This window comes from Pongo pygmaeus, chromosome 12 (genome assembly GCF_028885625.2).
Source record: "Pongo pygmaeus isolate AG05252 chromosome 12, NHGRI_mPonPyg2-v2.0_pri, whole genome shotgun sequence".
NCBI lineage: Eukaryota > Metazoa > Chordata > Mammalia > Primates > Hominidae > Pongo > Pongo pygmaeus.
The window spans coordinates 94,821,534-94,847,116 of record NC_072385.2 but is presented as its reverse complement, the minus strand read 5'-3'; the positions used below and the strand labels follow the sequence as shown (position 1 = coordinate 94,847,116).

The window sequence follows — 25,583 nt, the reverse complement described above, 5'->3', positions numbered from 1 at the left end:
CTGGTACTCTAGGGTTCTCCCCAGTGGGCTATTTCATCCCATAAGAAATAGTTTAGTCTGGTACCTGAAACTAGAACATAAGGGAAACCCTTTGAGCAGTGTTTTCTATAGCACCTCATGTCTCATTTCCTCACTGCCTTTTAGTCTTAACTAATACATCACCTCCATGAGGGCACTTGTAGAAAATGCAGATTCCTGGGCACCATTGCAGTCCCACTGTATTAGAATATCTGGAGATGGGGTCCTGGAATCTGCATTTTTAAACTTTCAGGTTTGGGGTACATGTGCAGGGTTGTTATACAGGTAAATTGTATGTCATGGGGGTTTGGTTTACAGATTATTTTGTCACCTAGGCAGTAAGCATAGGACCTGATAGGTAGTTTCCCAAAGGAATCTGCATTTTAATGCAGTCCTGCGAGTCATTTTCCCACTGAAATTTTAGAGATAGATACCACCTATTAGACCAATAAATAGTATGATCTAGTATGTAAGTTTCAGCACTCAGATTCTATTTATAGACTGCATTTTAAAACAGAATAAAGAACTGATTCTTGAGATACAGAAAACAAACTGTTCATTGAAACCCAGTGAGTATTTTTGTATTCGTAATTATCTGTAACCTTTACTGTCACACACAGTAAGATTCTGATTTAAGAATATACATATGCACATGATCATTACTCTATAAATTGGTAAAATTGACTGTATATTCCAGATAACCAATTGCACGCACTTAGAAAAATGACAAATTTTTCTGCATTAAGTTGTATCATAAAATTAGGTCTAGTTTTCAGATTAAACTTTTTCTTGAAACATCACCATTAATAACTTTCTGCCTGAGCCTAGAAAAATAATGCTTTTGGTACAGTTGGGATTCTCTTACCCTGAAAGTTCATTTGGAGGTGTGAGAGCAGCATTCTCAGCATCTGAGCAGCCTGATATTTATAATATATGGGCTGGTGAGTCTCACCTGGTGGGGATGGGTTAGGAGGAAAGGAAGGGAGAGGTACAGTTTTTCAAATAGGGATATGGATAAAAAGAAGGTTGAGAAAACTGATGGAGACCTATATATTTTAAGGGAAAAAAATAGAAATTGATGTGTAACACTACAGCTGAGTTTTAAATATAGAACATAAAGGGATGAATTTAGGCAATACTAAAAATATCTTTGTGGGAGATTGTCAGATGTTCAAAATAATCAAAATTTTTATTCCCAAACCAAGTAACTTTAAAATCTGTTGTTTTCCAAGAGCTTAGTACATAATCTTTAATAAGTCATCTAAACTTGTTCCTTATCTACAAAATAGAGATTTTTATTCCTTCTTGCCTCATTCCCTTCAGATATATAATAGCTGTAAATGCTCTTAATTCTTATCAAGAAAACTGAATGTGTTGGGTTTCGTCTCATGTATGTAAGCCTATCTATCTGAAGATATTAATAGGATCTCCTGTAAAGGACTGTTGGTAGATACCATCTGTGCTTCTGTCTCTTCTCATTACCACGTTTTTCTTTTCAACTGGGACAAACCCTTCAGCATACAAACATGCTCTTATTTCTCCCATCTTTAAAGCAAAAGAAATCCTCTCTTGATGGTTCTAGCCATGCCCCAGTTTTCTGCTTCCCTTTCATAAAACTTCAAAGAGGAAACTGCTCCAGTTCCTCTCTTGCCATTCTTTATCAAACCAGGGCCCAGGCTTTTGCCCACACCACTCCCCTGAACTGCTTGTGTCAAGATCACCAATGACTTCCACATTGTCAAACAAATGGTTCCTTTTCAGTCATCTTACTCTATCAAGCAGCATTTGACAGGCTGATCACGTCCTCCTTCTATCTTAACTAGGCCTCAAAGACACAACATACTCCTGGTTTTCATTTTTCTTCACTGGGAGTTTCTTCTTGGTCTCCTTGCTGATTCTCCATCTCTTCCCACCTTTTTTTCTTTTTTTCTTAATTTTTTAATTTTAGAGACAGGATCTCCGTGTTGCCCAGGCTGGAGCGCAGTGGCTACTCACAGGCACGATCATAGCTCACTGTAACCTCGAACTCCTGGGCTCAAGTGATCCTTTCGCCACAGCCTCCAGAGTAGGTGGTGTTACCAGGCCTGGCTTGTCCCCTCTCTTTTAACATTAGAATGCCCCAGGGCTCTCCTTTGCTTAGAGCTCTTCTTTTTCTAGTCTATACTCAGTTCCTTTGTGATTTTATCCAGTCTGCTAGCTTTAATATCTTTATGAAAGTGACTCCCAATTCACTGTCTTTAGCCTATTCCCCCAAACTCCAGACTAACATCTTCAACTGCCTCCTTGACATCTCTTAAGATGTCTAATATATTTATTGAACTTAGTATGTCCAAGCCTGCTTCAACCATATCTTCCCCACCCCAGTTAATGGTAAATAATTTATCCTTCCAGTTACTCTGGCCAAAACCTTGAAGTCATCTTTAACAATTCTGTTTTTCTTACACCTCACATTCAGTCTATCAGCATATTGGCTGTCTTTAAAATATACCTAGGCCCTGACCTCTTCTTATAAGGCACCTCCACTGCTATCACCCTGGTCCAAGCCATTTTCTATTGGGTTAGCCTCCCTATTCCCACTATTTTATTCTCAACAGCGCAGCCAGAGTGATCCTGTTAAAATGTCAATCAGATCTTGTCACTGGTTACTCTGCCACTAAGAAGTCAAAAGTCATTACAAGGGCTTTTAAAGCCTTAAGTGAGCTCTGTCAAACCTCTGATGGCATCTCCTTCTATTCTGCCCACATTTATTCTTCTCCAGACACAAGCAGCGTCACTCTGCCTCACATGTACCAAGTACGCTCCTGCCTCTGGGCTTTTCACTGGCTGTTTCCTGTGACTTGACATAGTCTTCTCCCAGATATACGCATGTCTTGTTCCCTCACCTCTTCCAAGTCTATTAATGTCATCTCTATGAGGCAGGCTTCTGACCATCCCATTTAAATTTCACCTCCCCTGGATTTCCACATTCCCAGTTCCATATCCTTTTTTGTTCATAAGTGAAAACATTCGAATGTATATTTATTTATTATGCCTACTACTTTTTATTGTATGCATCTCCTCACTAGATTATAAACCCCATGATGACATGTACTTTTGCCTGTTTTGTTTATTGCCATATTCCTAATATCAGAATTGTACCTGAAGAATAAATATTTGTTGAATGCTGAATAGTCAGATGGGCCCTTATCAAATGCTTATAACCTAAGGTCACTCAGAACTAATTTAAGTGATGATAAACACCAAAGGAAGTCATAAAGAATCAAATTATGAGGGCTTCAGGATAAGCAACCAGCCTCTTAAAAGACACCTAAAAGCCAGTAAACTTTGACAATGCATCCCTTGTAACTTCAGTTAGCATTTACTAAGCACCTACTCTGTGAAAGGCATGTGCTTTACACATACTACCTTTAAACCTCATAATAGACTCAAACAGTAGATCTGTTAACCTCCTTGTATTGATGAGAAACAGATTAAATAACTTCTGCAAAGTCACTCATGTAATAAGTAGTGAAACCAGAAGATGAACACAGACATAATTCCAAAGCACCTGCTTGTTTCTATCACATTGATTCTTCCTTTTCTTGAAGAGTTACTAAGGTAGAGAAAATAGCTTTTAAGTGGGCTATAGTTTTTCTTGCCTCCAGTAAGAATCAAGAGTCCTAAAATGTTAGAATGGCCATAAACTGCTTTTTTGGAATTGTACTCTATATTGAAGCCATCCTTCCCTCTGGACACCATGTGCACCTATCAGCAAAAGGGCAGGCTTAACTATGGACTGTACCAAACAGACTGATCTGCGATGACCTAAGAGGATTAAAATAAGTTAAAAAGTAAATCACTGGGTTAAAGCTCACAAGAAGTGATATTTCAAGAGAAAATTCAGAATCAAGTTTAATAAAAACATTATTTTCCTATAGCTATTAAATTTATTACCTAGAATATACTCGATAATTCATGCTTAGACTGCCACATGATATTGGCTAAGTCATCTCACTTCTCTAGGTCTCATCTACCTTAATTTTTAAATCGGGATTGGCTCTCTAAGGATTCATCAATTTTTACATCCTATAGTTCACACTGAATGACAGTACATTTGCATCATTCTTTAGTTACAACCCTAAACTCATATTTTCATGCCAAGCCTAGAAAGAACTGCTAAAGGTCAGTCTACCTCATTCCAGCAGATCTCAGCAAAAGCTGCCTGTCAGGGAACGTGATATCTCAGAACTTCTTTTATGGAATACAAATGCCTTAGCACTCTGAAACTTCATCCAGGTGACACCCAAGGTCACTTTAAATTACTAATTTTCATCCCAAAGGCCTCCCACTCACTACAATCAACCAGCAGATTTGACACAGAGGGAAATATGGAACTTCTTTTATCCTTTTATAACTCGATACAGGAAAAAAGTGCCTCCAAAGAAAGACCACAATAAAAATGCAAAATATTTCTATATGGCATATATGAGCTGAATGAGAATCACTAATGATTTCAAAAATAATACACTTGTGGGCTATGTAAGGCATTTTTCTTTATTATTTTTCGGTTTATCTTAGTAATGCCAGAAAAATAACAGCCGTTATTTTCACTTTAAATGCAAACCAAATACTGCTGCACACAGAGTACAAAGATTACCTATGAACATGGTTAGGTACAAAGGCCATTTTAGATGTATAGACCACACTTTGTTCTTACATCAAAGTAAGACCGACAGAGCAATTTTTTGACAATTATTTTAGCAAATAACCGTGCTACTAAACAAAGGCAAATACACATATATACACAAACACGTCTCAACTAAAATTATACATGTCACTTTGACAAACAAATTCTCTGGTGGTTTCACCAGATATTTGCACCCCAAAGTTCCCTGCCCAAATCCCGCCCCCAAATGCTGACTTGATCTGAAGAAAAAAATTAGAGATGTTCTTAATTAAAGGCACATTTGGCAGCTACTGAAAGTGGCATGCATCTGGCACAGGTGCGCTCTCCCTAAGCCACACCACATGTACCTTCCATCTTTTATGCATCTTGTTTCTTTGAGTGGTAGTCCAATGTGACCCACCGTTAGCTAATTTGCTTTATAATTCTGCAGCAATTGGCTACTTAATGCACTATTTTCATTAAAGGCAAAAGGGAAATTTGCTCACAGTCGACAGAAAATGCACTTTACGGTGTCAAAAATGGAAAATAAGGCATGGAATTTACTAAACAAGTTACAAGTGCTTTTGTTGTTTAGATTTATAATATAGACTTCATGCTTCTTAAGTAGAGCTCAAAATATTTCATTGGCTCATGTATAAGGGATTATGAAATAATTTTAAAAGTAATGAGATGTTTCAAAGAAGAAAAATATTGAATAAAGTCATCATGTTCCCTTATAAATAACTTTACTGCATAATTCTGTCAGCCAAACCAATATTAACCTTGTGATGTTTATTTACTGGTAAAGATTAATGTGCAATACAACAGGACCTATACTTGCGCAGTCACACAATATATGTTAAAAGTATAAGTAAACCTATTCACAGCAGCAGAATACCAAGAAATAAATGGTTAAACTGTTTCTTTCTAAATCTGAAGGAACAAAAAGGTTTTCCTCAATATGTACAACACTAATAAATTGGGACACTCCTCCTATTTTGCTGAGTCACTTAAAAATCTGAATTTAAGCTGTCATATTAGAAGACAAACAATGAAATACAAGATTAAGCTAAACTTGAGAATTAAGATCATGACCATAAATACCAACTAATTTTTGGTTTACATAGGGTAATTTTTGATTTATGGAGGGAAAAAAACCTTTAAGAATTTAGAATCATAATATAGCCTCCAGCTGACATAGTAATTGTTCTCTGGGCTGTTGTTGACTGTAGTATTAGTGTGGCATGCTCTTTGTCAAATTCAGATCCATTAAACATCCTTGAGTTGTTAGAGAATAGTAACCTACTAAATATAATTTGATGCCCAACAACCTTTAATTCAGCAAACTCTCAATGTATGTTTCCTGATAATGTGTAGTCTTAAAATACATCAGCCTTGAAATATTTTAATTTCTAAAAGAAATGTTCCACATTTTGGAATGTGGTTAACAAAAAGTCATGCTGCATTTACCCCCTTGTAATGTCCAGGATTCAAAAGCAGAATTTTGTAATGATGCATTTATCTCCTCTGCCATTTCTGGTCCCTGATTAAATATATTTTCATTACTACAAGGATAATTTGTCAACTAGTTAATGTTTCATATTGAGAAGAAGGCAAGGATATCATTTTCTCACCTCCATCTAAGGGCATCCAATTGGAATTTTTCTAATCAGTTACCACTGCAGAAAATATTTTTACCCAAATGTTAACAGTTCAGAATAAAAATACCCTTCATCCACAATGCATATAAAACTGTTGCACAGTGAAGTGGTCTCCTAGAACCATGGGGTAGAAGAATAGTTCCCTTTGGGAGAAATAAGATTAGAACTCCAAATTTGAATTTTTCCTCTTTATAGACCAGATAGGTTGAAAAGGGGTTATCACCTTATTGAAGGCTAACACATTAGCCGAAGACATACTGAATGGGGTCCAATGTGACTTTTACCAGGTTCTCATTTGGAATGGGCCTGGGGCAATTAAAAAGAGAAGTAATCCATGAGACATAAAAAGAGAAATCTTAGGGACAATGAGGCTGGCCCAGTAAAAAGTCCTGGGAGATTCTGGACTGTCTATCATGATTCGTTGTAGCGGCTCTAGTAAGTTGGCTTACATAAATACTGTTGAATGGATGGTCTTAGGGACACTTTGCATCCAAGAGGGGATTTGAAATTAATGTTTTAGGATGCTTTTCAAAGAGGAAATATTTTATAAAGAGAAAAATGGCTACCATCATAGGAATGGTACAGATATTGAACAGAAAGGATTCAATTCTAACAAATAAGAAAATAGGATAGACTGCTTAATGACGGTGCAGTTAACATACCTTCTGGTCTTAAAGGACTACATATTGTACTATCGTGATGTACATTTTATGCTCTAATAAATATCATAGGAAATTATTAAAGTACTAGGTTCCCACCATGTTGCAGCACTTCTAAAAATGTCTCTAATGGCGTGGTTAACAGAATTGCTGAAATGTTGCTTCATTATTCAGAGGATACATGCAGATGCTGATGGACCAGATAACTCTCTAAGGATGGAATACCGCACATTTCACAGACATTATAGTGGAGATTAATAAAATGTTTTCTCTTCAACAAGGTGCATGCATTTCAGTCACAGTATTTAGACTCAGAAGAACAGTACATACGCTTTATGAATAATCCATATTATGATAGTAATGATGCAGCTAGATGTTCTATTATGAATAGTTTTGATAAAGCAGAAAACCTCAAGCAAGGTAGAATGTTCAATATAAACCTTAACAAACTGTATACATGTTGCTTAGGAACTTAAAACTTACAAAGTTCTGCTTAAAAGATACCCATCCTATTCTAACCAAGTATCTTCCTATACGCCAAGCTGTGACTTTAGATCATTCTTTAAGATTAATACATATATCCAGAACTAGAAACCAAGGCGTACCACAAAACGTGCTTTTATGTTTAGTGTTTTTGTGTGTTTTTCAACTAAAAGAAATAAGAATCAACCATTTTCTTCATATAATAATTTAATATATGCCAGCCAGACAAAGTATTTGTATCTTTATTCAATTAAATTAAAACAGACCTGCCAGGTATATTATATAACATTCACTATATACATATGATTTAGGCAATGCAAGATAATTCTAGATATGCTGATTACTCAACTATGAGTAAAACATGAGCGGTGTCAGTGATGCCCAGCAAGTGCTCCTTTTCACATTGGGTGCCTCCATTTCCATGGTATGGTTAGAGGGATAGCTACGAGCCATGACATGGACTACCAGTAAACTTTTGTGGGAGAAGGAGGGAAAATGACAATCTAGCATAGATTAACAGTCTCCTAAATGCAAATAGAATACTTGACAGTTATTTTTTTTTAAAAAGTTCTTCTGTCATGTTAATGACACAAAACTTCTCTTTTTTGAAGGCAACACCACCACATTTTGTTTGGGTGTGTGGGGACAGGTAGGGGGAATGCTCTTAAAATTGGTACAATTATTCCTAAAACAACAACAACAACAAAAAAGTACCTCTTTGGTGAAGCCTCGGTACCCATTCAGTTCACCGTAATAATCTGTAAACAGGACTGTAGTACAGTGCCGGGCCTTGATTTCAACAAGGTCAGGTACCACAGCCTTTCCTCACAGATTTTTAAGAAAATATTTTAAAGTAGAAGAGTAAAGCAAAGGAAAACAAAGGAAGATATTAAGATCCCTGTTTAAGTTTTTTTTTTTAAAAGTGCATAATTTGAATTACAAAAACTGTCATCATGTGGGCCTGCTGGACACTAGACTGTGTTTTCCATCCCTTTAAAGATCACTTCACAAAAGATCACTTCACAAAAAGAGGACTCCTGCCTATTGGCCAGAAAAAGTCCCTTTATGATTTTCAGGTGCAATCAGTTGTCCAATTCCTCTAGGTCAGTCAGTCTTTCGATATTCTAAACTGGAATACCATTTCCATTTTATAATTACATCTAGGTTAAAATTCATTGTCTTATACTGCATCTTGAAGAAGAGTCGTTAGTGTTTGGAGTTCTCATTTTAACTCCTCAGTGCTGGCACATTCAGTGCATCCATTGCCAGCAATGGATTTGGGGCTAGGAAAATATACATCCCAGTACAGAGGAACTCAGGAAGAATGGGCATTCTCCAACAGTGGTGGTCCATCTCTGTGCATGGATGGGTGTGTGTGCTCCCTTTTGTAAGTTTTTGGAGGGAGTTTAGGGATATGTTGAGAAGTGCTTTGTCGTGGAGGAACAGGCGGCCCAGCAATGGAATGAAGGTCCACTTCTTGTGTCGATGGTGGTGATGGCAGATGCCTTCTTGTGCCGTGAGGAGAAGGTGTTTGAGGAGGAGGTGGTGTAAAAGGGGAAGGGCTGTTTGGGAAGAAGGCATTGCCATGGTCACTTTTTTTGCCCAAAGGGGGAGGTTGGAGATGTAGTGGTGAGCTTGAGAAAACATCAGGTGTCCTCACAGGTTCTCGTGGTGGTAATAAGGGAGGGCTTTCAGGAGGGTCTGAGACAGAGGTCCGGTCTGATATTGAATATCGTGGTGAATAGGCTTTTGATGTGGGTTGCCTAGGAGGAATGGCTGGGGGACTGTCCAAATGCTTAGACATAATCTAACAAATGAAAAGAATAAAATACACATTTATTAATAAATTTATGAAGTATCATGACTATAAGAATTAAGTTGGGGTTTTCAAACATGCTACTGGCAGGATGCTAAGTGTGGAACAGGGAGTTTTGCCATATGTTTTCTTTTTAATTAAAAAAAAAAAAAAATTTTTTTTTGAGACAACACCTTGCTCTATTGGCCAGACTGGAGTGCAGTGGTGCAATCATGGCTCACTGTAGCCTCAACTTCCTGGGCTCAAGTGATCCCCCGACCTCAGCATCCCAAGCAGCAAGGACCACTGGCATGTACCACCATGCCTGGCTAATTTTTTTCATTTTTTGTAGAGTCAAGGTCTTGCTCTGTTGCCAAGGCTGGCATATGTTTTAAATGGGAAGAAAAAAAAAAGTTTGCCATAGTTTTTACTTAAATTTTTTTCCTCAAAATTTTGTTTGCTACTGCTTGCTTAGCTTATCACTCAACCTAAGATCATTTCTAATTTAGCATAAAGTACCTATTTTATAATTTTAAGTTAACTATGTTAACATTCATGAAGTTCTACAAAGAGTATCTTGTCTTGACTTATCCTGGTGCTCTGCACTCTGCACAGCTTAAGAACTAGTGAATTAAGTTTAACAGCTGGCCAAAAAAAAAAAAAAATTAAATAAGTAGAAATAGTAGCTATTTTGAGCCTTTGGGGTCTCTTCCAAACCCAGAATTTTCATGAAAACTCCATTTAAAAGTATGTCAGATTTACTATTAAGGGCTCAGATAAGTAAATTTTAGCATATGTCAAAATACAGTTTGACTTACAATGTGCCTTCATACAAAGCTTCAGGACTTTCTCTGTATGCTTTTAAAGAACTGCTTGAAACCAAATTCCTCTTACTTTACAGATTAAAACTTGTTTTGTTTTTTTCTGAAAATAACCATAGCCTTAGGTTTACAAGGGTCTTGAATGCATACCAAAAAACTACCTTCAGAAGAAAGAAACATTACTGCATGCTACATCTATATGTAATCCTTGTTTAAACTATTAAACCTATATACTCTGAAATGTTAACTTATCCTAGCGAGAACTAAACTAGACAGCCATTTATTATAATGTAACTGTAATGATTCCAATTTCTACATAACAAGATTTCTTACTTTACCTTAGATGGTGAAGATTCTGCTGGGGCAGATTCTGGTCGTCTTCGTGGAGGAACAGGAGGAGGGACAGGCACTTCATCAGTGCCTTTGGTTAAACTTATAGATGATACAGAAGCAGATCCTGTAGGATGTTAAATTTTTAAGAAAAAGTCCACAGGAATTTTATTTCATTTATTTACCTTGAAAAGTCTTAGCTGGAAATTGCTTATAATTAAAAGTAATGTGTAGAAATACCAAAAGCCGTTCAATAAACCAATACCGAATAGTATTTCATTAAAGCAAACTGCCATAAAAGCATGCAGACATTTTTTAGCAGAATATTTAGAAAAAAGCTGCCTAAGGTATTCTGTTATTTTGCCTGAACAAAATAACATTCCCATGGTTACTCTATTATTGAAATTTTTAATTGAGTCTGATTCTCAGATGTCTGGGAGACAGTGAGCTACTGAAAATCTTTGGAATGGTAATTTTTAGATTCTATAATGGGTTCATTTTTTTCTTTGACTTTATTAGAATTTATAGAACTTCCCCACCTTACTGGATAGTCCCTGGGAATAGAGTTTGTGCTCTTAACCACTCTCTCCAATGTCTCTCCCTAGCATTTCTCTCAAAGGATGCAAGGGAAAGAATCCTAGTGTCTAGGTGAGGGGCCTCTCCTCATTTTGTTTAGTTATAGGCTCTCCTTTGCCTGTAAGCAAAAAGAGGCTCATTATACTCTAAATCCAAAAATTTTAACGGTTATGGCACTATTCAAGACAACGGAGGCAGCCCTGACCATGAAAACAGAAATTACACTAAAATCTAGTGAATCTGATTTAAGAATAAGTTGATGAACTGGCACAAAAAAGGTAAGTAAAGCTACTAATTGGAACCTCTCTTACAGACATTTATGGTAACAAGAACATAAGGTAGGCATATAAATAATTACACTTTGGAAAACAACACTTAGTTGTTTATACCCACTATAAAAAAAGATGTGAAAAAAATACTTAAACCATCATTCAAAATTATATTTGGCAGTTTTTTTTCCCTTTAAGCATTAAGCTTTTTATTTTGTCATATGTTGTAAAATATAGAACTTAAAAAGAGTACTTTGTGTACTGATATTATTCAAATGATCAACATTTTGATCACCTACCTTTTTTCTTAAGAATATACAGTTAATTCAGCTTGTAACTAGTATTTTCCATTGTACATATTTTCAAATTGTATGAAAGGACAGCAAAAAAATATTAGCTTAAATAATTAAAATAATGGAATATAGTGACTTGTTAGTTTACCTTAAAATTAAAATGGAACTTTATTTTGTTTATCAGTATTTAGGCTATACTTTGAATAATTACAATTATAAGAAAGTTCTTCTGAAGTCAAAAGCAGTTGTCTGTAATAGATCCTGCCATCAGGCTAAGTATATTTTGTGATTTAGAAACTGCATGTAGCTGCCAGCATTCCCATATGCGCATGCATGCTCTTGCCTTTTTTTTTTTTTCAAAGTTGAGCATTAAAATATATTTAGAACTCTATAGTTGGAAAAAAGAAATGGTTAAATGTGGAAGCCACTTATTTAATATGTTCTTTTAAGAGAGAAACAAGGTTTTATAAAAAGCATGAAAAATATATAAATTTAAGCAAATCACTTATGATCAAAAGATAGCACCAGTGAAGGCCTCACTTCTAGGATGTTGCAAGCAAGGTACCAATGCTGCCAGACCCAAGAAGAGTTTTAGCAGGAAAGGTTACACTTGGTTTGATTTTTAAAGCCAAAGCAAGAATTATGAGTCTTAAACCAAATATACTAACTTGGGCCATGGGGCAGAGTAACTTGGATAAAGACGGTATCATTGCCTGTGAAAGGAAACAAGAAAAAGTAGATTTTTTTCTTTCATTGATATATTCAGCTCATCTGCAAAAATTTGTATTATGATGAAAATGTTATTGTCATTGTAGTTTTAAAGAATGCTGTAACAGTTTATAGTAAAACCTCAATACTACTTACTTTTGAGAAGAAGAAAATGATATCATATTGGGAATTTAAGATTCCTTTTAGCTTTACTTGATTTCATAATTATTAAATGAAAAACATTCATAAAAAAATCCTAAAAAAAACTTTTTAAAATGTAGAAACCCAATTCAAGCAAAAAGTTCAGCTGGATGTATATAAATATGCTATTTAGTAAAGATTATTTTGAAAACTCAAACTTGTGAAACAAGTAATAAATTTATTTTATGTAAGTTGAAAAATAAAAAAGTTACTAATTATATGTCTTTCAAAAATGTTCTTGGGGTATATATTCTCATCACAAAATAACTAGCACTTTGGATATAAAACAAGCTTGAAATTTATACAGGGTTTTTCCTTTTATAGTCATAAACTTTTTTTTAGTCATTAAACATTTGGTGCCTAGACTCATTTTACATAGGAAATTCTGATAAATTTAAATTTAGAAAGTCTAATTTCAACAATATTAATTATTTTAAGAAAAAAACTGAAAATCAAAAGTGAAAGCCCCAAGAGCATAAAAGAGGAAAATTGAGACCAAAGGCTAGGTGATCTATACTGATTCTAAATCAATATAGTTGTTTATGTTACACTGTCTCATATTAACAACAGATGGAACAGATAACGTTATAACATCCAAGAGACTAAAATAATACTAGACTGTGCTGATTTTTTTAAAATTCAGATTTCTTTTTTTTTTTTTTTTGCACAATAGGCAATCCCTCACATAATTTGGAATATTAAGTTTATTCAAGCATATTTGGTCAGGAGGAGGATGATCTCACATTCCAGATTTCTAGGCAGCCCTAATTTCAAATAATCTGTCCCATTATCTAATTTCCATACGTACTGATATTTATTTGGAACCTATGATTCCTAAGTGTAGCAATCCAGCTAATTCTAATATTACCTTTCAGAAGATTAAAATTCATTTTTATACTCTGAAATTACATGACGCTGTTGCTCTGCCAAAGATTTTCTTCCCTATTAGCCACCTATAATTGAAGATTGCCTGGTTGTAAAAGGGAGCCAGAGATCTGACGTAATAGAGATTAAAGGAGTATCTAGCTCTAGCGTTTACCTACTTATGTATGTCCCACTTTTCCTGGAAAAGAAATAAATATATCTCCTGGCGATATGCCTCAAGAACATGATAGTACACTTAATACAATACAGGAATAGGAGTAAAATCAAAACACAAGCTCATGACTGTTAAAACTGTAGTCTTTAATTGTACATATGCATGCACACTTATGTACACAGATGTAAACTTGGCTTTGAGTATATTTATATATAGCAAGGCTTAGACTCATGCATTTGGTAAATCTGGGGCACTAGTTGTCTTATTGCCTGGAAAATACTATAAAAATTCTTTTAGAATTTTACATGCACTAATCAAGAAATATATGCTAGAAATTCTTGTCAGTTAGATACTGAGCAAATTTACTGATAATGACTTAGTGAAATCTAATTAATTTAAAAAACAGTATTAATTTATTAAGCATAATCCCAGATGACAGACAAATGGTCCTCAATCTTGGCTGTACATTAGAAGCCTATGGGAAGTTTTTAAAAAATACTGATACCAGGTACCAATGCCAGTCCAGTGTGGGCTGGGCCTACATATTTTTTTTAAGCTCCTCAACAGATTATATTATACAGTCAGGGTTGAAACCACTCTTAAAGATACTCCCCAGTTTATAAAGGAGTCATTCTTGATAGAAACAAGCATTTTCCTATAGAAAAAAAAAGATATGATAACTTCTTAAACTCACAAAAGCCTGGTAAATGCAAATATATTTGGGATTAGAAACTCATCACTTACACCAAACTTCCAGGAGGAAAAGCCTTGCGTATCAGCTTGACATACTTGTAATACATTCTTTTTGTTGTTAAAGAGTCCCCTAAGGGATGGAAATAGAGAAGTCAGACCTCTGACTCCTTTTTATGACCAGGCAATCTTCAAACAGGAAGGTAAAAAGAGCATTTCATCATTTTCTCCTCTCTATTATAGTAGCAGAAACAAGTAGTGAGCCAGTGGTCTTTTCTCTTTTCTCAGCAACTGTCGTCATCACCTCAAAGGTGGACCTGGCCAGGGCAAGGTGTGGAACAGGGCTTTGAATGTATATGTGGCAGCACTAAGTATGTGGCCACTTCTCTGCCCTGTCTTTACCACAACGCTTTCCATGACCACTCTTGCCCATTCTGAGGTCATCTTTCTATAAGCCTCTCCAGTATTTATGTCTTTACCACTTTTTTTTTAGCATTTAACTGTGAATCTGTTTGCACTATGATTATTTTTAATCTCTCAGTAAGACTGCAAGCTTTCCCAATGAAGACGTGTAAGTGTTTAGCAAGGAATAAGATATGCAGCAGATACTGGCTGAAATAATTGATTATAGGTTTAAAAGTAGATTATTTTGGGAAAAAACCATAAGAGTAAAAAAAGAATAGTATTATAACTGATAAAAAAAAATTCTAGTCAAACTTTGCCTTTTGAAAAACTTAAACAATGGAACTTTGTACTGCTTTGAGTGGAATACGTTGGGATGACATATGACTGCAGTCAAGGCAGTTCTTTTCTGCCAGGCCCTGAGGGAAGCAAGAAGTAGGTATTCACTCTAGTGGCAAAACAGTGGGTAGCAAGTTGGAGGCTCCGGGTGATCCTCTGGCACTCGCACATCTGTTAGTTAGGCAAAAGTGAAGACAAAAGCATATGGAGGAGACCTTTAATACACAAAAGCAAATGATAGGTTTTAAGTAAGGGATTAGCAGAACACATGGATGGCTTTATATTACACTGGTTTATTTGATTTCAAAATCAGTTATTTTCAGTTTTTAACCAAAAACAAAGGGAGTAGTAATAGGGTTTTTCTTTATCATAAACAAAGAGAAATTGAGAAAACCCTCAAGTCTAAGATTACAAAGCCTAACTCCTGAAACAGTGTTTTCTCCCCCTGTCCAGCTGTTTAAGTTAATACTGTTAACTTAATGCTATTATAACTATTTATAACAAAGCAGGATCCAGAGCACTGCATTCTAGAATGATTTCTTCTTCTCTGTTTAGCTAGTCATTTAAAGATTCAGTGCTAGTAGAGAACTTAATATGCTTATCTCCTGTTTTTTCCACCACTTTCATTTTTAGCTACTTAAAGTAGAATTTGCAACTGATGGCTTTTATGTGGTTTCAATAGTTCACTTATTTGAAAATCCTTAATGATACAGACCTATAGCTGTCTGCTCTAGGGAAAAAATCCTGCAAACAGTTAAATGGGTCAGAATAAATAATTATTTTAAGTCAGATATACTGAAAAGGTGCTGGTTTCATTTCATTACTTAATTTAGGGGGTTGGCAAGCTGGGAAGAATGGGAATCTTTTTTTACTTGGTGTCTATTTGAACTTATCAAAAATATCTGACAGCTTCCTATGTGTGTCACATGACTCCATGGTGGGGCACAGTGGCTCATCTATAATCCCAGCACTTTGGAAGGTTAAGGCAGGAGGTTTGTTTGAGGCCAGAAGTTTGAGATTAGCTTTGGCAACACAGCGAGACCCTATCTCTACCAAAAATTTTATAAAATTAAAAAAAAAAAAAGACTCCATGACCTTCAGTCACCAAATAATGCCAAGTCATAGTATTCTCAAGACAAATACACTTTATTTATTTTGAGACAGGGTCTCACTCTGTTGCCCAGGCTGGCATGCAGTGGCATGATCACAGCTCACTGCAGCCTCACACTCCTGAGCTCAAGCAATCCTCCCACTTCAGCCTCCCAAGTAGCTGGGACTACAGGTGCACACCACTACTCTCAGCTAATTTTTTCATTTTTTAGGAGAGATGGGGTCTCGCTATGTTGCCCAGGCTGGTCTCAAAGTCCTGGCCTCAAGTGATTTTCCCACCTTGGCCTTCCAAAGTGTTGAGATTACAGGTGTGAGCCACCATGCCCAGCCCAAATATACTTTAGATGGCCCAAAGACAACAAAGACTACTGGGTAACTACAAATGTATGTATACTACAGGAATAAACAAAAAGGATTCTGGACCAAATTTCAAAATAATATACTACCAAAGAATTATTTTAAGTATATTTTTAGTTACATTTCTTCCAACTGAGAGAATCTTAAAAATCGAATTTGACCCCCAGAAGGCACAGAAAAAGTATTTTATCTTAAATCAGAAAGCTAATTAGCAGACTGGGATGACAAACCAGAAATTCTAACTTCGAGGTCAGTGCTTCTCAACCTCCTCCCCCATAATAATGTCATGCTGCCTCTAGTATTAGATTCTAGTATGTCAAGTTAGGGGGAACTTGATTAGCACGTCGAGCTAAGACAGCCAACGGTAAGGGCATGTGGAAATGGTCATGAAAGAGTTAAAGGTGACTGGATTGAAGTTTTGATTTAATAATGAACAAATGAAAAAGGGTTCTTAGAAGAGCTTTAAAGTTTCACATGAAATTAATTTAAAAAATTATTGGTGATCTAGATTGAAAAGGTAGCCTTTCAAAAGGTGAGCTGTACAGTCCGGCAACCACTAGCCACATGTAATTATTGAGCATCTGACTGTGAATTGTCTGAACTGAGATGTGCTATAAGTGTAAAATGTACGCTGGATTTTAAAGATTTAGAACAAAAAAAGGGAATGTAAAATACCTCAATCATAAGTTTTTATATTGATTTCATGTTGAAATGATAATATTTCTGATATACTGGGTTAAATAAAATGTAATGAAGTTATTTTTGCTTTTCCTAATGTGGCTAACTAGACATTTGAAGTTATACATGTGGCTCACATATTTCTATAGGACAGTGCTGGTCTAGAAATGAGAGATAGATAAGCAGTAGTGTGCAGTCTGTGAGATTTGTTTCACTGCACTGAAAGGCAAAGACAGTGTATTAGCAGCCATTATATACCATCAGGGGACCACTGGGTAGACGAAAAGGGCTTAAATCTGATACATTGCAAAATTAAAAGCTACTACAGAATTTGGTGGAGAGTAGATGGTGTACCCTGCCTAGTATTCAAATACATGTTAAGTATCCTTTATCTGAAATGCTTGGGACCAAAAGTGTTTCGGACTTCAGAATATTACATCATACTTACTGGTTTAGCATCCCTAATTGAAAAATCTGAAAACTTCCAATGAGCATTTCCTTTGAGCATCATGTTGACACTCAAAAAGTTTTGGGTTTTAGAACATTTTGGTTTTTGGATTTTTGGATTAGGGATATTCAGCCTGTATAATAATTTTGGAGCCAGGCAGCATTTGAAACATGGGACTAAAATTACTTGCAGATTTTAAGAGTGATCTTTGTCTCCTCTGGATAAGAGGAATGCATATGAAAAGCTCAAATGAAATTTAAGCTGCCAATTTTACCACTAGGCCTTTCATTAACGTATAATAAATTTAAAGAGGGCTGTTCCAGCAGATTTTTTAGAAATTTCAAGTTGGTGGAGTTTAGAATTTGTCTTATATTTTTATAATGTTATCTTTTGAAATGGCATTTGACTTAACTACAAGTTCACACATACACAAAAATAACAGATTCTTTTTTACCTCTAGCATGTATAATACAAATACCTTAATGCACTTAGAATTTTTGCACCTACTTGAGTGAAAAGGGCTCGAATGATCGGAATCAAATACACTGCAAACATCTGTGGTACTGGAAGCACCAGAAGCAGGCGGAGGTGTTAACGGTGTTCTTGGAGAATTTGGTGCAGATGCTGTACTTTCTGTTTCACTTTCAGGGATCCTACTATAACTAATTTTCCTTGGCTCCTGCTGCAGAGGTGTGGGATGCCTCATGGTACCTGGTCTTGGGTTTGATGGACGAACACCAGGAGATTTTAGGGGATAGCTATATTTTTTTGGCTGTAGACATATCAAAAGAAACACAATACTTTAAACACTGTAGTAGAAAGGAAGGTTTTTCTATATGTGCCTGGTAAAATTCAGCTAATATACAGGAAAATCATAAATCACTAATAAGGACATAATTATTCAAATAAAAGTAGAACATTTAAAGTATTAACATTCTATTTTGCTAAAGCCCTGGTATCTAAATTGTTAAAGAATGCATTTCTTTAAATAACTAAGTTTTAATCCTATAAATACTAGAGTATTTGTTATTTTAATACATTTGGGTGGAAGTTTTTCTAAAATGTATATTTCCCTGTTTTTAAAACAGACTATTTTGAGCAAATTTAACCTTGTTGAAAAGCCAGGATCATCACTGTGAATTACAATACCTTCCTGTTTTGTAATACAGTGATGCCATCAGGACCATTTGAGATATTTACGAATACATTAAATTGCCCAATTTTCATTTGTGTATGTATGTTGGTTTTATTGCATTTTCCTTGCAAAATGATCATTTCTCAGTGAGTGCTTCATTGGATCAGATTATATACCTATTTCTAATTTTCTATTTTTAATTCATATTAAAAACTGAACAAGGGCTTGAGAAATTTTGCTGTCAGGCAATTGCATACACTTTAATTAAAAGACATTATGTGATTTATCTTGGTCACTTAGAAGCCATCTATGTTTAATTCGGGATTCTTGACTTTTTTTTTTTTTTTGGGATGAGTCTTGCTCTGTCTCCCAGGCTGGAGCTGGATAGCCGTGGCACGATGTTGGCTCACTGCAACCTCCGCCTCCTGGGTTCAAGTGATTCTTCTGCCTCAGCCTCCCAAGTGGCTGGGCCTACAGGCTCCCGCCACCATGCCCAGCTAAGTTTTGTATTTCATTAGAGACAGGGTTTTCACCATGTTGGCCAGGCTGGTCTCAAACTCCTGACCTCAGATGATCCACCCGCCTCAGCTTCCCAAAGTGTTGGGATTACAGGCACGAGCCACTGCACCTGGCAGACTTTTGACTTTTTTATGAACAAGAGAGTACATAGTCAAATCAGTGAGTTGGTGATTCTATACATAAATTTGGCTGGGCACTGACAAGTAACAAAAAACAATGGAAACTTTATTTTCCCAAGAAAGTATTGTTAGCAAAACTTGGTATTTTACGGCTAATGATTCATGGTTGAAAGTTCTAATAAGTCATTACTTTTAAAATGTCATAAGTAGATATATTTATTACAAGTGAATTAGTATAAATTGATTAAATTTCCTGTCTTTAAAATCTTAACATTTTTTGGGGTAAAAAAAATTAAAAACTTACATAATATTTGCTCAATTTCATCATCTTTGATATCACAATTTACTCAAATTAGTATTAACATTCATTTATTTGGAAAGAAGTGGGATATTCCTGGACATAATTATTAAGTACTTTTTCATTACTTTTAACTATCACATGTATACTTCATCCCTGAATACCTTTATGGAAAACTATATAACACATATGGTAGTAATGACATCACCAGATGTAGATGACAACTGAAAAAAGTATATAAATGTAAAAGAAATACAAATATACAAATGCTTACAAATCTTGGGAGAGGCTTAGGGTTTCGTGGTTCTATTTCTAGGGATTTGTTGAAAAGATAATCTGTAAATTCTTTCTCCATGCTATTTCCCATCGGATTCAAGTTTTCAAAGAACCTCTAAAATAAATGCAAAGAAAAAATTAATTAATATTCAAAATCATAAATTCAGTTTGAAATTCATGGAAAGTTAAGAAAACATTTAATACAAGTAAATTGAATTATTTCTTTTAAGGTTTATTTTACTTTTTCTCCCCTATAAAATAAACCTGCCTTTTATTAGGTAGTTTATAAACTTAATCAGAAGTATGAATCTTTAAATAATTCAACTTACTTTGATATCTGATTCTACTCGTAAACAGTAAGGCTGATTTTGGTACTGCTGGATCTCTCCTGTTATTTCTGCTACTTTCCTCCTTTTGCTAAAGTTTATAAGCTCTTTCCCATGTCTTTTTAGGACCTCAGGGTTGCCTTCTTCTGTTTTCAAGATATTAGTGAGATAAATTCCTAGAAGATATAATGGAATGATTTCAAGGATAAAGAAGGAAAATGCAAGTTTTTTTCTGTGTCATTAATTGTGGGTAGATTACACTGTACTATCTCAGTTGCCATAACAAAAGAACCAATTCCATGATATGAAAACAGCAGCTTAAGAGAAAGTATCCGTGAAAGACTTAAATTTTATAAACATCCAAGAAAAAGGGAGGGAGACCAAGTTTAATAAAATAGATTTGTTAGGAAGAATAATCAATTTTCCATACCCCCTCCAAGCCATTGTGATTTGATATAAATCACAGTTTTGTTAAAGGAACTTTAAGAATAACTTCGTCACTAATGACACATCATTTTTGGCAAACAGGAAAAATACTAAATTAAGAGGATCATAGTTTCTGCTTAGTCAGCTCTGACGGCCACACAAGAGGTTGTTATGATTTGCAATTGAGAAGTAGTACTATTTGGAGAGGCTTACTCATGGAAATGTGGAAGGTTTTGCAAGACTGTCAGATGTGGGACTGCATACAATTTATGTAAATTCTGGTCTTCAGTAGTTTCTAGACTTAGTGGTAACCTAGTAATTGATTTCCTGTTTCCCCATCACTACAGTTGTACACTGGACGAGGAGGAGAATGAACAAAATAACAGGCACTTTCTATTCTAGCATAAAGGCTCTGGAACCAGTTCTGCTGCTTTCTCTGTGTGTGATCTTATTTTTTTTAATATTTTATATTTTACATTTTTTGAGACGGAGTCTCACTCTGTCTCCCAGGCTAGAGTGCAATGGCACGATCTTGGCTCACTGCAACCTCCTCTTCCTGGGTTCAAGCGATTCTCCTGTCTCAGCCTCCTGAGTAGCTGGGATTACAGGCATGTGCCACCACACCCAGCTAATTTTTGTATTTTTTAGTAGAGATGGGGTTTCACCATGTTGGCCAGGCTGGTCTCAAACTCCTGACCTCAGGTGATCCACCCACCTTGGCCTCCCAAAGTACTGGGATTACAGGCGTGAGTCACTGCGACCAGCCTGTGTGTGTGATCTTGTGCAAATTGCTTAATTAGTCTCTCTGTGCCTCAGTTTTTCTCATCTGTAAAATGAGGACAGGAGGGTTGCTGTGAGAAACAAATGAGTGAATATATGTATGAGCTTAGAATAGAGCCTGACGAAAATTAAGTATTAATTAGCCATGGTTGTGATTGTTGATGCTGTTGTTGCATCTTGCTTTTTCCCTAAAGTACTGATACAATGCTTTGAGGAGAAAAAAGGAGTGTGAATATCTGAGTTCGTTCACTCCCCACACGTGTACGGATTCTCTGCTGTAAGCCAAGTCCTGCATTAGGTACTGCAGGTACAAAAATGAGGAAGACCTCCAGCAGTCCAGTGCTTAAGGAGTTCCTGACCTCTGGCATCCAGAGCTGTTGGCTACTACAGTATAATTTGCTAAGTGCTACATACTAGGAGGTGCTATATTAGTAGTAATGCATAAGATGCTATGAGAGCAAAAAGGAGGTATTCCAAACTCTGTCTTGAGCTGGGAGGACTAGAAAAAGCATCACAGATGAGATAATGCTTAGAATAAGTCCCAAAAAATGAGAAGTGTAATGAGTAGAAAAAGGTAGAAGAGCAGTCTAAGCAAAGCAGCAGTGTGTATAAAGGCACTGATTCATGATGAAGCTTGCTTGAAAGGCATACTTAGAGATAATTTGCTCTTTAGTATGGCTAGACCATAGGGGTTTGGTGTGTGGGGTAGAGGAAGAGTGGCAGGATATGAGGATAGACATAGGCAAGGGCTGGGTTTGTACTTCTAAATGCTTTTGTGGTAGAGGCATACCACAGAAATCTTTGGCCACATCCTTGGAAAGATAAAAGGATTCAAATCAATATTGAACAGATCAGCAATAATGAAATCTGACATCAATGCCTGTTTGGTTTTTAAAAGGATCCAGTTATTAAGTGCATTAGTTACTTGGTTATTTCTCAGCACTTAGGCTATGCCTGATGATACATTCATAAGACAAAGTGACTGTGTGTTCTAGTAAGCACAGGCTTTTTTATTTTCACATCTACCTGTCATTTGGCTTTTATTTTCAGCCATTTATACTGTCCTCTACACAATTTGCATGATCCACTCAGCTCAGTGTTCAGTCTGACAAACACATCCATAAGAGTATGCATGCTCAGTGGCATCCCAAATCAACCTTCCATATTGGTCACAAACTGATGGCCCATCTGTGAAGAGTTTGTGGGTATTAGCACTTGGACTGGGTCATGAAGTGCCTTTTGTTAAAATAGCTTAACTTTTATCTAGGAGATAATTAGGGAAATAGAAGGATTTTGTTTGCATTCTAGAAGGATTACTCTAGTTGTACTATGAAGCCAGATGGGTTGGAAGGAGTTAAGACCAGTAACAGGAAGAGCAGTTAGTAGGCTAACAATAGTCCTGGTGAGATGATGAGGGCTGCCCTAGTGTCTATGGAGATAATGGGGAGTGGATAAATATTTAAGAGGTAGACTCCCCAAGAACTGATTAACTGGTTTGGGGAGGAAATGGGGGCAGTGGGAATGAAGACTCACAGCTTTGTTCTTGAAAGCACACTTGAATGAAGTTGTGAAAATGCTTATAAGTAGCACTTTGGTACAGTTCGGGATGAAATTTGGAAATTATTTTATGTCTAACTGATGGCTAGCTAAAAGAACAAATGATCACAGCAGTGGTGTCCAAATTTTGATCTTACACTGCATCAGTAAAAAATATTTAAGCACATATCCTCGCTTTCTCCCTATATACACATATATAGTTTAATAAAATCATAGCATATATGTATGTATGTATAACATAAACCTGAGAATTATATATTAGTAAAGCTTAGGGTTTTTTTTTCATGTTTTAAAAAATATATAAATAGAAAGTCTAGTTATTCCTGTACTTCAATATATCATTTAACATACCCTACCTCTGGAGGCAGCTCTTCTAGGGAAAGAGAAAACAGAGCATTATGACAAAGAAGAGGGCTGAGGTTTGACCTTTTTTGCTGATGTCTTTCCCATCCCTCCCAGGATAAAGTAGCTGCTTAGGATTCTAGGCTTCTATAGCATTTGTCCACACTTCAATCTACACTTCTCTACAATACAGTGTTATAAGTATACTACACAGTGCTGTGACTTATTTCTCTGCTCTTTCAAGGGAACAGAAACTATGGAACTATATCTTATTTGTCTATTCTTAGCATGTAGCCCTGGGCATAACACATAGAGGCATTCAGCAAATGTTTTTGATTGAATGAAAGAAGTATATTATTTCAAAATAGGAGAGGCATTTAAAAGATAGGCCAGGATATGAGAATCAATTCTAAAATAGCTGGAAAGCAAGAATGGAGACAAAGCAAATTTACACATAACAGAAGGAGGACACAAGATCAGAGCTGTGTAAATGCAAAGGGCAAAGCCAATGCTAAAGGCTTGGATGTTTGATGACAAACCTGATTAAGGTACATCCTCCTTTTACCTTAGAAAAAATTCTGTTTTTGAAACAGAGTCTCACCTTGTCACCCAGGCTGGAGTATAGTGGTGCGATCTCGGCTTACTACAACCTCTGCCTTCTGGCAGGTTCAAGCAATTCTTGTGCCTCTGCCTCCCGAGTAAGCTGGGACTACAGGAATGCACCACCATGCCTGGCTAACTTTTGTATTTTTAGTAGGGATGGGGTTTTGCCATGTTGGCCAGGCTGGTCTTGAACTCCTGGCCCCAAGCAATTTGCTCACCTCAACCTCTCAAAGTGCTGGGATTACAGGCGTAAGCCACTGCGCCCAGCTGAAAAAATTCATTTCTTAGCCCACCTATCCATTCTACCTATCAGTAGAATATTTTAGTTTATGGAGAAAAACTGTGTTACAGACCTGAAACATCTGGCAGAGCTTTGGAAGGAGTAACTGCCCTACTTTTATTCTTTAAATGGTGGTTGTGCCAGCAAAAGATGGGAATAATGCTGGTAAAATAATAGACGAAGTATCAGCTACTATCCCTGACCCTCCCCCAAAGAAGGGGTTTGAAAACCAGCATCCAGAATTTAGGAAAAGAATCTGGAAGGAGTTTCTATAAACTACCATACAGACAGGATGGAATTCAGAAGGAGCAATAACATCTGGCTTTACCCACTGGGTCAGAACTGTATGAAAGGCTGTCTAACTCCAGAGACTGATAACTTTTAGCTTAAGAATAGCAAAGATAGGGCACCAAAACTGACCAGGGTCAGTTGTAGATAAACTACCTTAAAGGAGCAGAGGCTCAGTAACTAGGAAGATGAACAAGAAGAAAGGGGTACGAAGGCTGGCAGATGGGCTGCACCTATTAAACTTTGTGTGCCTATCAAACTACCTACATGCTTGTATTCACTCAATAAATCACACAGCTCACCTTAAAAAACCTTATGAAATCATACTCTAAAGTAGGTCTGAAACTTCCTTCTTTCACTTAAGAACATGTTATGGCCGGGTGCAGTGGCTCACGCCTGTAATCCCAGCACTTTGGGAGGCTGAGGCAGGTGGATCACCTGAGGTCAGGAGTTTGAGACCAGCCTGGCCAACATGGTGAAACCTCGTCTCTAGTAAAAATACAAAAATTTTTTTGGGCGTGGTGGTGGGTGCCTGTAATCCCAGCTACTTGGGAGGCTGAGGCAGGAGAATCGCTTGAACCCGGGAGGCAGAGGTTGCAGTGAGCCGAGATCGTGCCATTGCACTCCAGCCTGGGCAACAAAAGTGAGACTCTGTCTCAAAAAAAAAGAGAACATGTTATGAAGATCAGTTAAGTTTATAAAGATCTGAGAGAGGACTTTGGACAGTTTCAGTTTGTATGAATAAATACCAACCATTAAGATGTTACAGGAGCAGGGGCCAAATAGTCAGTGAATGGGTCCTGAGGTTTCTTTTCATGTCTGTGTACCAGAGACCACAGGATATCATGAGTAGCACGACTATAAGCTAGGTGAACAGACTGACTGTGTATTTTTCACTTTTCTAAGCACCTGACATAGTCCTGGTACTTAGTAGGTATTCAAGAAATATACGTTGACAGATTGAATGACATAACGTCAGATATATCCAGAGCCTTTCCAGTTCCCCTTAAACGAACTGGTAACATATTTAAGCAAAAACATACAGGCTTTAATATTTTACCAGGAAGAGAAAATCAATGAACTCAATATTTTTATCAAGAACGGAGAGGGTC

The 25,583-nt window shown here is 36.4% G+C and overlaps 1 protein-coding gene across 4 annotated transcripts in view; it reads right to left on the bottom strand.

The window, feature by feature from the left end:
• Positions 1 to 4,530: 4,530 nt before the first annotated feature.
• Positions 4,531 to 25,583, bottom strand: part of SOS1 (SOS Ras/Rac guanine nucleotide exchange factor 1) — a 143,262-nt gene continuing 122,209 nt past the window's right edge. For 3 of the 4 annotated variants that reach the window (XM_054475501.2, XM_054475499.2, XM_063648798.1), the window contains exons 18-23: positions 20,199 to 20,371; positions 19,868 to 19,984; positions 18,030 to 18,294; positions 12,219 to 12,263; positions 10,421 to 10,539; positions 4,531 to 9,273 (exon numbers count right to left, since the gene is read on the bottom strand). In XM_054475501.2, the coding sequence (XP_054331476.1) occupies positions 8,782 to 9,273; positions 10,421 to 10,539; positions 12,219 to 12,263; positions 18,030 to 18,294; positions 19,868 to 19,984; positions 20,199 to 20,371 (1,211 nt within the window). In that variant the 3' untranslated portion in view covers positions 4,531 to 8,781. The remainder of the gene's footprint in view (positions 9,274 to 10,420; positions 10,540 to 12,218; positions 12,264 to 18,029; positions 18,295 to 19,867; positions 19,985 to 20,198; positions 20,372 to 25,583) is intronic. The other variant, XM_054475500.2, reaches the window with a different exon arrangement.